The 13,403-nt window shown below is 41.0% G+C and overlaps 2 protein-coding genes across 3 annotated transcripts; both read right to left on the bottom strand.

The window, feature by feature from the left end:
- Window positions 1–3,732: 3,732 nt before the first annotated feature.
- bub3 (BUB3 mitotic checkpoint protein) lies at window positions 3,733–10,040 on the bottom strand. Of its 2 annotated transcripts, XM_049564167.1 has the most exons (8): window positions 9,868–10,040; window positions 8,668–8,862; window positions 8,512–8,581; window positions 8,241–8,392; window positions 7,460–7,618; window positions 6,348–6,525; window positions 5,906–6,122; window positions 3,733–4,162 (listed from the first exon to the last, which is right to left on the bottom strand). In XM_049564167.1, exons 2-8 carry the CDS (start codon window positions 8,860–8,862, stop codon window positions 4,153–4,155), a joined length of 981 nt encoding a protein of 326 aa, XP_049420124.1. In that variant the 5' UTR covers window positions 9,868–10,040; the 3' UTR covers window positions 3,733–4,152. The 2 variants fall into 2 exon arrangements, with proteins under 2 accessions (XP_049420124.1, XP_049420125.1); XM_049564168.1 differs by lacking the exon at window positions 3,733–4,162 and having other exon boundaries at window positions 5,902–6,122.
- A 1,850-nt stretch (window positions 10,041–11,890) lies between these two features.
- Window positions 11,891–13,202, bottom strand: hmx3b (H6 family homeobox 3b). Its single transcript, XM_049564175.1, has 2 exons — window positions 12,763–13,202; window positions 11,891–12,483 (listed from the first exon to the last, which is right to left on the bottom strand). The coding sequence occupies exons 1-2, from the start codon at window positions 13,040–13,042 to the stop codon at window positions 11,891–11,893; spliced, it is 873 nt and encodes a 290-aa protein (XP_049420132.1). The 5' UTR covers window positions 13,043–13,202.
- Window positions 13,203–13,403: the final 201 nt, after the last annotated feature.

Raw genomic sequence — 13,403 nt, 5'->3', positions numbered from 1 at the left:
TGAGTGAACATAAGAGCCTTTTGTGGTCGGGTTAAATGCACATGACAGGCTGTTGGAGCACAATCACCCATTTTAATTGTCATGTAACGGTTTCATGTAGAGCCAAACTGTCTGCAACACTTCAGCGGTTGGAAACCAGAGCCTGGCCACACAACCACAGATGTGGTTAGCTGTGCCTCTGCTGAAGACACAGAAAAAAAAGGAGAGAGATCTGTGGAGACAGGCTTGGAGGAAGATGCTGATAGATAAGATTTATCTGCTGCGTTTTGTTAAGTTAAAGGCCTGTGTAAATCCTTTAGGGTGCTGAATAAACATGACTTCTTTGGCAATCTGTGTATTGTTACAAACATAAACAACTTTCTTCAATACACCTGAGAAATTAGCTACTAAATTACATTTTCAGCTAAACAATACAGACAAGAAAACCTTAACAGCTTCAATGGCCACTCAAAGAACTCAATTTTCCAATTTAGCGGAAGCCAAAGATGACAGGAAACAAGGTAATTCACTGTAACCCCAACAACAAACCCCCCGGCCGCTCTCCGCCTGCTTCGTGGGCTGTAATTATGTCCCAAACTGAATGCCATTTCATATTAAGCTGCAGTCATAATCTAACGTCAAAGACGGGCTCATTATCAACAATCATGGGAATTAGTTACATCATTTAACCAATCCCAACTAATCATTTCCAGGATACCGCAGAAGCAGATAGAGCCATTAGAAAAAAATTGGAGCTCTTAAATAGAATAATTGACATCTATATCTCCTCTGCTGCTTCGGCTGAAGGGCTGCAGAAATTGCATTAGTTGCGATTGAAAATCTGAACTGAGGGAAAAAGACTTTTGCAGGGCACTGTTGCGTTGGCCGTTCCCATTCATGTAATGCTGAATACTGCGTTTAAAAAGGTCTGTGTCCCATCCGACTCTGTCACCAGGGTAACAACTTGCAAAACAGCAGCAGATGGATTCAGCGATAATGATGGAAGAAGTATTAAACCACTGAAACATCTCTGCTATCACCCTTTATCTTCTATGATAATACAATTAGTAGAATATTTAGGCATAAAAAAAGCAGTGTGTAAGATTTAGGGACATATAGTGGCATCTACTGGTGAGGATTGCAAATTACAACCAGCTGAAACTTCTCCTGGTTAGGATTCTTTCAGCGTTGATTGTTCAGGAGGTTTTTACCAGGAGCCAGGAGGTCTCTTACTCTCCAAAACAAATGGCTCAGGTGACTTAAACCAGCAGAAATACTGAAAAAAGCAAGTTCACGTCACACTAGCCCAGCACCTGCTAATGTGTGCTAACATTTTTTCTCTGATAATTTTAGATCCAGACATTAATACAGTTTCTACCCGAGGCCTGTACCACGAAGCCGTATTTGAAGTTAACCAGGTAACTTCAGGGTTAACTCTGGGTTTTCAGTACTACAAAGCTGGTTCTTTTTACCGGGATAAATCACCATGGCAATTTATGTCGAACAGCTAACCTGCTGCAAAGCAGTTAACTTCAGAGTATCGGATCACAGACTGTCAACATCCCGACATCTGACCAATCAGATCACTGAAGAAAAAAGTATCCATGGACAAAAGTCTGGAGTGACTGGTAAAAAAAAGAGTAGCCTATACTGTATATTATTATAGGTCAGTATAATCATTTCATTGCTTCAAACAAACATGGAGATAGTTTACAACACTAAACACATGATTTTAGCAGGATTTGAACTTGCAATTTTTTTTTAGTCTGCAGTGATAGTGCTGCTTTTTCTGCTGTTTTACACTCTGATTCCGTCACTGCATTTTAAAATGATGAGACACATGAGACTACGTGATGAAAACTAGGTTAAAACAGATAATACTTTATTAGTAAAATAATCCACACACTGTTAACTGGCTCCTGTTATTATAAATGCAACATTTCGGTCAGTAAGACCTCATCAGTCATTAACTACTTTTCCTCTCTTTACTTCAGCAACAGAAACAGTCTGGTGTTACTTTAAAGCGTTTAATGTGACTTATTTAGAGTAGTTTCGTCATCATCCAATTAAACAGCAAATAATACTCTATACTAATATCACATAGGTCCATAGCCCAGTTATACCTGCATATAATTTAAATCTTGGCAGATGGTGTATTTTCGGATATTATCTGTTTCCACATTTTTTGTTATACAATTACATAGAGAATTACTGCCCTGCAGTCGCAGGCATTTTCGGGACTGTTTCATATGATATGAAGCAGCCTACTTCATTCATGGTTCTGATGATGTCGCTCATAATTAACACCCCCACCTCTTTCACATGACCACACTCGTAGCTGGATAGGAAAACCCAGAGCTGACCGAACTAGTTGATTAGTACCAGTTATCTAGACGGCTAACGTTAGGATTAGTCAAACCAGATAATTAGAAGATATCCTGGTTAAGTTGAACTGGCTTTGTAGTACAGGCCTCAGGAGCTGAATTATCCATAGAGGTCTCCTCCTCTCCACAGTAAACAGATCGGGTCACTTAAACCAGTAAAAACATCAAATGAAGCAGTTTCACCTTAAAAAACAAAACAAAACAAAAAAAAACAATCAGTGTTTTTCCTTTGCTGCTCATCGCAGAGGGGCTGCTAACCACAAATGGCAATGTACAAACATGAATGGCCTTATCTAGAGCCAGTGTTTGGTTTGTCTGCTCTGGGCTACTGTACAAACATGGTGGTGCAACATGGTAGACTCCATAGACAAGGACCTGTTTGCTATGTAGATATAAACAACTCATAAGGTATCGAAAACACAATTCTGATTTATAGGTCATTATACAATAATATATCCCCCTAAGGGTGGCACGGTGGTGTGGTGGTTAGCACTCTCGCCTCACAGCAAGAGGGTTGCCGGTTTGATCCCGGGCATGGGAGCCCTTCTGTGCGGAGTTTGCATGTTCTCCCCGTGTCAGCGTGGGTTCTCTCCGGTCACTCCGGCTTCCTCCCACAGTCCAAAGACATGCAGATTGGGGACTAGGTTAAATGATAACTCTAAATTGTCCATAGGTGTGAATGTGAGCGTGAATGGTTGTCTGTCTCTATGTGTCAGCCCTGCAATAGTCTGGCGACCTGTCCAGGGTGTACCCTGCCTCTCGCCCGATGTCAGCTGGGATAGGCTCCAGCCCCCCCGCGACCCTCAAGAGGATGAAGCGGTTAGAAGATGAATGAATGAATATCCCACTAAATCCTGCACACTGGACCTTTAACGTTTCTATCTCCATATAAATTACTTAATAAACAAGTTAAGAACAATCCCACCGCTGCAGTGAAACCGTAACGATGGATAAGGCTCAGTTCTGCAGTGTTTCCACCCTGATAAACCTTAATTAACTCGAAGGATAATGCACCTTTAAAAGTAAGAGAAATCTCAAAATGAGCACCATGACCATTTTATTTTAGCGTTGAACCTTTCCTCCCCTCTGTTGGCTCGATGCAGCCAGGTCATCAAGTTTAGCAGTTTTCTCCCAATTTCCCCCAATAATAAAGCAGGACCTGGTTTAGGCCGCAGACCTCTGATGTCTATCAACACAGGTCACTGTCTGGGGGCAAGTGGAGCCCTCGGCAAGACGAGTTGGATCATCGCTTTCCCTCAACACATCACCAAGAGAACAGCCTATTCTGCCCCTGACACATTCCTGGCATTTCTCAGCTTTGCTTTCGCAGGTAGTAAATGTGACAAAACTGAACACTGTGGGTCAAAACTTGAGATAAAAATGTTTTATTAACAGTCAAAGTGTCACACTCATATTAGTGCTAAAAGACTGAGGACAGCTCCAGTATGATATTAAATGAAACTCCATCATTTGCAGTGAATGAAACTGATCATAAAATCAACAATTTGTATTCAATGACTCCAAAATGACCAAACAATAAGCCAGAAGGTTCGTTTAAAAATAGCTTTAGTCAAGAAAAGTGGTAGTTGCTTTTTAGAACAAACATGAAACAACAAAATATTTAACAAGAGCCACAAAAGAGAGGAAACGTTTACTTACAAGAAAGACAAACTGGTTTTGGAATGAAAAGAAATGTGACAAACAATATGGTAATGGTACACTGGATGCCAGCAGATAACCCAAACGTGATAAAGGCTTCAAACGCAGAGGGAACCATTCAAAGGCAGACTCAGGTTGATCTGAAAACCAAAAACAGGAGAGAACGGATTCAATCAACTCAGGAGAAAACACAAGTTATGTCCCATTCATTAAGGTTCAGTACAGTGTGAGCAAAACAAAGATCTGCTAAGATAGATGTTTATTACACTTGGAACAACCAGAAGAAGAGGCCTGTTTCCTATTTTCCAAAGTCACTGTGACATAAGTGGGAACATTTTGTATTGACATTACAGCTAAATTCAACCTTCACAAAACATGAGTCAACCCTCACAATTCTCTCTATGGGAAAACTGGTAAACGATGTGCTACTGAACTCCTGTTTGAGTGGTCTGACTCACCTGATGCAGACTGCGGCTATAAGCGTGACGTAGGTCGGCTGATTTAGGCTGGCATTCTCCCTTCCTTCCGCTACCTGCGTGTTAACGTTTCCTTTGCTTTGCGAAACAACAACTCCAAGCTAACAACTCACATTCGGAAAATGGCAGGCTTTGATGAAGAGTTGGATGCTGATCCATTTTTGACATGGCACGTGTCAGTGAAATGTACTTAACAAATGTACCGATCTGTTCCTCACATGAGCTCCTGTGATATCGTATTAATAACGTTGTGCAAGAGCTGCATACAGCCAGCAAATCGTTGTGGTTTTAATGGGTCCAGTGTAGGGCTGCCCTCTAATAGGCGACCAAAAATTAGTCGATGAGAGAGGTCATTAGTTGGCAAGATGTCATTGGTTGCTTAGTCATGATACTCTCAGAAAAGGCACAAGAGTAGTGCTCAGTGCCCGACCTCACTTTTTCCAGGTGGTTAAAGACACAGCATGTGTACGCTCCCTAATTTCCAGGGCTGGTACCTGCGGTTATTCCACAGGCTAGTTAATAACATGTCGGGCAGGAAATCCAAAGTGTGGGATCATTTTGAGAAGGTGAAGGACGAACCCAAGGTGATATGTTAACTCATCTTCATTGGTCGACTACAAACATGACGCATCATCTGAAACATGGAAGTAGCTACATGCCCATTAGCCCACAGCGTCATTAACAAGCGACTCGCTCAGTGTGTGACGTGCACTTGTAGATAAAATATAGGCCTATATTAATGAAGGTTCATTAGTACAATTTTGTATTTCTCTGTTATGTAGCACAATGTTAACAATGTTACTGATACTATTCTTTCTCACACCTTCAACTCAAACCATTGTGTTGCCCCGCCCATAATATATCGTTTAATAATTCAATTAATATTGTAGATAGATCAAACCAGAGTGTTCCCCTGTGGCAGAGTGATAATCTGTAATTCCAGACCTTTCTTTAACACTGATACCTACAGTGGAGATAAGTCTGGCTACACTAGACCACTGCTACTGTTTGAGTGGAATGTTTCTTACCACAGACTACATACAGACAATCATACATTTTTAAATGCTATTATTACAGTTCCGGGTCAAACACCGATTTAGTTTCACAAAGGTAGTATTTATTACACGGCTATTGTCGTGGATTACATTACACGGTAGAGCAGGTTACTATCTATCTGGCTACAGAGTGTATATTTATGGCAGCATGGACACACAAACTGCTGGGAGGATTTTCAAGTTCTCATCTGTCTATCTTTCAACCGTCGGATATTGAAAAGTGGACGGACGGAGATACAGATCAGCATTATGCCGCAGCTGGACGTGCTCCTTGTAAATGCAGCTGCTCACAGATTCAGTGAGTAGCGAACGGTTACACTGAGTGAGGACACGAGAGGTGAGGGAGACTCACTTGGGTTTTGTCTCGGCATCTGTGACTTGGCGGATGAAGATGGCGTCCTCTGGGTGGCTGATGTCGCCCTTCTCGTGCATGTACGAGGCGGCGATTGCGAGCATGGTGCCGTCGTTGTTGAAGGCCAGTGAGGCGATGCTGGTCGGGTACCTGTGGAACTGACACAGGCGCTTCTTGTTGAACGGGTCCCAGATGTTCACAAAGCCGTCTGAGCCACCTGGAAGAAGGAGAGGCTCAAGGTCAACCTCAAAAGATTTAGGCCGTGTTACTGCTGAGATATGGATCTGTAATAACTGTGTGTTCATCATGCAACCTTGGCAGCTCAATGCTAAAGGTCATAAGAAAATCCATAAGCTTTATAAAAATAAAATTATTACAGAGACAAACTAAATATAGGAGAAAACAAATAATCCTTTGTCAAGTACCAACTAGCCGGTTGTACCTGTGGCAAAGGTGTTATGAATACTGTGAAATGAGATGGCATTGACAGGGTAAACATGCTCGATTCCCTCCTCCTTCAGCCTGTGGCATTTGAAGGCATACTTCTTCTTCTGAACCTCTTGGCTCGGGTCCAGGTACTCCACAGCTACACGTCCCTCGATTGAACTCAAGACGTAACCCTGGAGCCAAGACAGAAAATATGAAGTTACAATCCAACTTAGTTTCATGTACACAGGAATCCATATCTGACACAAGGCTGTCCGAGGAGTAAATTATCAGGTAAGTATTAAAGGGTAGGTGTGATATTTATAACCTTGGCACTATTTTCCCATGTTTTGGTGACAAAATCTTTCAATTTATGTCCTCTAAAAGAACTGGTTTTTGCTACTGATGTGTTTGGGTTATTATTTTAAGTGTCTGACTACTTATGGAAAAGATCCCTGCAGAGATACACCTTTTTGAAGAGTAAGATCCTTTTTAGTTTAACCAGAAACAGCTCTGAAAATTGCTATCACCAAACCCACCAGACACCAAACAAATAAACAGTAAGTGTAGTGTGTGAAGAGCCAGCACATCTTTACATCTAACTGGATGAATTAAGGGTTTGTTTCAACCAAACCAAAGTTGGTGGCTGTCAGAACAGTTGAAAGATGAATGAAAATTGTGTTTTTTTCAACTTTGAAGTGCATTTTACAGTAACAGAGTCTGGTGGGTTTACACATAGCAATTTTGGGTCTGTTTATGGTTAAACAAAATTATCTTACTACTTATCGAAAAGGTATATCTCTGGATCATCTTGTCAGACACCTTGAATATTAATCTGAACATGTCAGTGGCAAAAACAAGCACTTTTAGTGGACGTAAATTGACAGTCTGAACCCGTATGATTACAACGCAGCCTGTTTTGCTGGTGCTGGCTGCAGAGGTGTCACTCAATACTGGACCAGTTTCCAAAAATGTTGTCCCCATTAGCTAATTAGACTACTTAAAAACATGGGAACATAGGGTCCAGGTTGAAAAATACTAAACTTACCCTTTAACTGTTGTCTGTATCTTTCAATAGAGCTGTGCACACTTTAATTGATAAAAAGTCACTTCTAATTCAAAGTGTACCTGTTTGTTGGGGAAGGCTCTAATGCAGCGAGTCTGGTACTTGAGACTGGACTCTCTTCTTTGCTGTACGTAGCCCATGTTCCTCAAATCCCACACCAGGACTCGTCTTCCAGCTGTGCCAACGATCAACCTATCTCCAGCCACAGAGAGAGTGTACACCTTTCACAAAGGCAAAAGAGACAAGATAAATTAAAAGGAAGACACAACACTGGCAATGAAGTCTTACTTACAACCTACACAAACAAAAACATGTAACAGTGAATGAGTCACAGTGAAATAAGACCTTCTTCAACAATGTAATATATAACTATTTGACAAACAAAATAACAAGGTCTTATTTCTTTTTTTAGGTATTCAGGCCAACATCCAATTTAATAACGTGCTTATTTAAGTGCTTTCTGGAACACTATACATCTTTGATGGCTACATATATCTGCACTTGTGATAGGTGTTACTGAAAATGCATTAACTTAAGCAAAGAAGTATTCTTTTCTACTGGCTTGTACTTCATGTTATGTCCTTCCCATATATCTTGTTTCTTCGAAGAATATATTAAATTAACAAAGCGGGAAGCTCTAAAAATTCCATGTCATTATGACTTTAATATCATCTCATTTGGATTTAGATGTTAACCCTGGGACAGAAAACAGACACAGAGGAACGTGTAGGCTGTAGGTTCCTTAGGTGTTCCTGCAATAAATTCACTCATATAATCCTGCACACGTTTAAAACATTGTTACACAATATTATACAACAGCATACTGTGTCTTTTTTGCTCTACCTTTTCAGGCTGAGTAAAGGTGCCAGCATTACAGGGTGTCCTTGGGTCCCACAGCCGAACCGATCTGTCCCAGCTACCTGTTACCATGACATTAACTTCTGGGCAGTATTCCACACAACGAATGGGGGCATCGTGTGTTCCAACTATTGTATCTGTTCGAGGATAATATCAAAGAGCAACATAAATAAATCACATACAGCAAATTAATTGCAGAGTTATAATGATCTGTGACAGGTGCCCGAAACCTTTTATTAGTACTCTTGTGACATACCTTGGTCTGTGTTCAAATCGTGAGTTTTTAATTGTGCATCTAAACCTCCGCTCCAAGAATGTGTCGGGTCCTGCAAATAAAAAAAGGAATGTTTTCTGTGTGTGCCAGATGGCCGTAAGAAACTACAGCAAATGTAAAAAAAAATCTGCGACCTACATAAAAAGCACAGTCAAGAACTGGAGCTGTGTGCTGGTACTTCATCCGCATAGTGTTCCCTCCAACATCATAGAGACGGACGGTGCAGTCCCAGGAGGAGACCAGCAGGAACTGGGCTGTGCTGGGGCTGAACTTGACAGCAGAGATGCTGTCCTCTGGTCCCTGGTTTAGCTTGTACTCGTTCGAGCCTGTCATCTGCAAAGAGGAAACATATTAAGGCTAAAGTTGACTTTAATGAGACCTAGTTGATGCACAATGACATGGTTAAATACAACAGTGCTTTAATAAAAAACAAGACACAGAGGTGGGCACAACATCAACACCTCACAATGTGTAAACTATCTCAACACCACAAACCAGAGCTTCAAATATGTCCACAGAGTTTAATCAAAACCACTCTGACAGCTACAACATTAAGTTTACATAATGTGCATCAGGGAAGCAATAATTAATTGCAGAGAGATGCACTGATTCCTGCAGGTATTACTATATTATGCATCACCTGTTACATTATATTACTGGTATAAATTAATTCAAAACAAGATAAGCAGGAACGAAGCCACTGCTGCCACTGACTTAACAGATCAGTGACTATAAAGTTCAGGATTTTTGACTGCTAAATGTAAATAAACATTCAATTATCTTGATCTAAATGTTAAATTAAAACCATAATCACACAGATTTGTAGCTGTATGAGGTTTGCTTTTAGCTAGAACAAAGAAAAAGTCGTTTTATGTTTTAAATAATAGCAGATGGCTCCCTGCTTATTTCCAACTAAAGCATCGGATTACGATCATTTCAGCGAGATATAAAGACATACTGGTCATCATGTTTTGCCTGTCAAAGTTACTGTACATATTCAAGAGAGTAAGCAACGGTGGCTCAATAGCTTCTCAGCTTGTTGTTAGCCTAGCTCATTGACAGCAGTTGCGTATTTAGCCAACTAGCCTAAGTGAGGACTTAGCTTGCTAAGCTAACAAATAAGTTTAATAACACGGCTTTCTGTTGCGAGGCTGGTTGAAGGTTAAACAACACATATATTTCATTTCACACTGACAACTCGACTCTTTCCCTTACATCCAGCAATTATACCGAGTCCACCTCTGCTGCCACCGGTGTTTGCTAACGCTAGCTTGTAGCGTTAACGGTCAAGCTAACGCAGGCTACAAGCTCCGGTGTTGGTCGTTTCACGTTACTTACCGCTTTAGTTTGGTGTGGTTCACACGCGACTTGCTATTTCCCCTAAGAAGTTGATTATTGTTGCTTGGTTTATAGTAAAAATATGAAATATATAACGTGGAAAGTACAAAGCAATGTGGCTGCGCGAGGTTAGCTCCTCTCCAAGTAGCCGCTGATGCTCCGGAGGACGCTGATTGGTTGAGACGAAAATTCGAGTTCCCGCCTGCGATATGATTGGTTAATTTAACCTTCAAGGATACTTCCGGTGTCTCAGCCCAGGTCACGTGACACAGGACTGCTCTCTCTTCCTGACAGTATGGATGTGTTTTCGGTAGGCTATGCAGTGAGTCTCTCATGTAAGATACAATGCAAATATTATTTTAAGATACATATATATATATATGTATATACCATAATTATATTAAAATCTGTCTATGGTACGATTAGTGTAGCTTTTTTAAAATAACGAAAAAAATGAATGTATAGCCTATATATATGTTTTGTTTTTTAATTGAATTTTATTTTATTTTTTTATTTTATTTTTTTTATTTTTTTGCCATGAGAACTTTGCCCAAATCGATCAACTCTAGTAGAATAACAGTCTCTTATAGGCCAGCATGTCATAAGCTAGCCTACTTCAAGTCATTTGTCATAACATCAGGGGTGTAGATTTCTTTTCAACATTTGGGAGGACACATATGAAATGGGGAGGGATGAGGGTCCTCTGCCAGAATATTTTGAGCATCAAACACCTAATTTCCTGCATTTCGGTAAATTGTAATGTACCAATTTGAGCCTTTTCCGCACCAATTTATGTTGTCTTTAATTTTGTCAAAGTAGAAGTCCTCTAATATTTGAATGTTTTTACTGGTGGGGCAAATGCACATGTTCTAAACGCAAAAATGTCCCCTGTCTCCCTCTGAAAAATCTACGCCTATGTGAAAATTTAAGGACTATTTAATCCCTTGATTTTGCCTTTAAATTGTGACCATGGAATATATAGGCTCGCCTATTGTTATCTGCACAATTATTGGTTATTTATGCAGCAAAAACAAAAGGCCTTTAGCAGGAGATTAAATTGGAAGTAGTTAAAATAGTCTGTGTCTGAAAATGCAACAATTCCAGAATAATACTTTCCCAGATCACGAGATTTAAAAAAAAAAACATCCACCATAATCTAACGATTGAAATTATCCAATTTTAGTATTTTATTTTGGAGGGCACGCTCATCCCTGCAGACCCTCATAATCGGAAAATAGATCACTCCTTACAAGTGTTTGAAAACCGAGATCTTTAAAACACGACAGCTTAATTTCCCATGTACACCACAGTTATATGAAGGATACACTTCTTTTTGGAACGAAATCTTTACTGAGTGTGAGACCATATAATATACAGCATTTCAATAACAATATCAGAGAAAAAACATACACAAAAACAGAGGCTATTTTTGGCTCTTGCATGGCTTTTAAATTACCGGCAAAACATTGCGTCATAAAAACACTTGCCTATCACCTGCAGTTTGTCGGGGATTTATTTTTTTAAGGATCACATGATTGTCCTCACTATTACAAAGAGAAAAAAATGATCTTTTTTTGTCTGTAAAAATGAACTACAGCCTATAGGTGACGGAGGCTGCCAGCCTAATGTGAAGCCACAGTATTGCACAATATTGGAAAATATCAAAATATTAAATTCCACATGTTCTGCTACAAACACTGACACAAATCTCTGTAAAATACATATGGACAGTCAACCCTCTTCAAAACATTTTTTTTTCCTCAAATTGAATACATTAAAATATATCCACCCACTTTTGAGCATTGAACAACTTCACCAGTAATAATAATAATTTTCGATTGGAGCCGTAGAGACTTGCGCTTCAGCAGGATGAACGATGGTTACATATAATAATAATAATAATAATAATAATAATAATAATAATAACATTGTGACTCTACAAAATATACAAAATTTATTTTTTTCCAATGTTGGTCACTCTCATTTAAAAACATATGTACAGCGCGTCATGCCACAGTCAGTGTTAAACAGGCCTCAGCAGTGGGACCGGGTGGGAATAGTACATGTGATGGGGGAAAGCCAGGAGCGACTGGCTGCCCGGTGAGTTTGCAGCGGGGCCCCCGGCCGTTTCCGGGGCTCCGTTCTCGTGGTAAAGTATCGGAACCCGCACAATCCTCTGCGCCGCCGCGTGGCTCAGGTTGGCCGCCTCCAGCTCCGCGGCCAGCTGCCGTTTCCACTTATTCCTCCGGTTCTGAAACCAGATCTTCACCTGCGTCTCCGTCAGGTGCAGGGACGCGGCCAGGCCTGCCCGCTCCGAGCTGCTCAGGTAGCGCTTGATGTCGAAGGTGGACTCCAGCTGGAAGACCTGACTCCTGGAAAACACCGTGCGCGTCTTCTTCTTCCGACACGGCTTCCTCTCGGAGTCCAGCTCGTCCGTTTTCCGCCTCCAGTCATCCTCCTGGTCTATTTCTTTCTTTGGCTCCTCAGAGTCACTGTCATCCAGCGCGATGTCGTCGTCGGCGCTTTCCTCTTTGGCATCTTGGTCACTTTTTGGGAGATCCGGGGAGCGCCTGTCCGGAGTCGGTGATGCTTCCCTTAGGTTGGCCTTCTCAGACCCTGCAGGAAAATAGAAATAGTATTCAAATTTGATCCTTTTTGCCTTTGATTTTAATTCATTCTAGACATTCAGTTGATTTATTCCCCCTTTGTTGTATTATTTATAATTAATAGATTGTTTATGGACATAATTATTTTTTCCAAAATGTACATGCGTAATTTTAAATCCTACATTACTCATTATCTGACACAATAGGCCTCTTGCTGTAAAATTAATCTTAATTCTGTTTCCCCCCTCACCAAAACACAACATTTCTTTATAGAGTCAATAATATTTACCTCCAGTCCTCAGATGAGTCCCGAGTGTGTATGGGTACCACCAGGTAGACGCTCTCTCCAAATACTGCGCCGATAGTCCAATTCTCTGTGTGGGCAACTCAAACCGAGGGAAAGACAAGTCACCGAGCCGAGAGAAGAAGCTGCCCTCAAACACTCCTTTGGATGAGCCGAGGAACGTTTTCGGCTTCGTGGGTTTGTCTTCGATGTTCAGCAGGTTCTTGATGGAGAACGGCGAGTCCTTTGCGGGTTGGCGAGTCTCTTGCGCATCAGAGTCTGCCATCACCGTTCACTGTCCGATGTGGATCACCATCAAAACTTATCAAGAGGACAAAAAACACTTGAAAAAGATGATCTTACTGTCTGAGTTAAAACTATGCGAGAGAAAAGGGAGAAGGGAAAAGTGGCCAGATGCCTCCTGATCAGACTGAGAGCTCACCGCGTCAAACTTGCGCCGGATTGTAATGATGGAATAATAAATGCCATTCGAGTTAAAACGCGCTCGGTCTCTGCTATTGGGCAGGTACAATAGCAAATGGGATTTGAGATGAAACCGCGAGGGGCTGTGACGAGAATAGACTCCAAAGAAAAAAGGCCGCGCAAGCGTTTTGGCTCCGGGCTCAACAGTACGCACCCACTTACCA

Source organism: Epinephelus fuscoguttatus, linkage group LG20, assembly GCF_011397635.1.
Source record: "Epinephelus fuscoguttatus linkage group LG20, E.fuscoguttatus.final_Chr_v1".
NCBI classification, from domain to species: domain Eukaryota; kingdom Metazoa; phylum Chordata; class Actinopteri; order Perciformes; family Serranidae; genus Epinephelus; species Epinephelus fuscoguttatus.
This window is presented reverse-complemented; position numbering and strand designations above follow the sequence as displayed.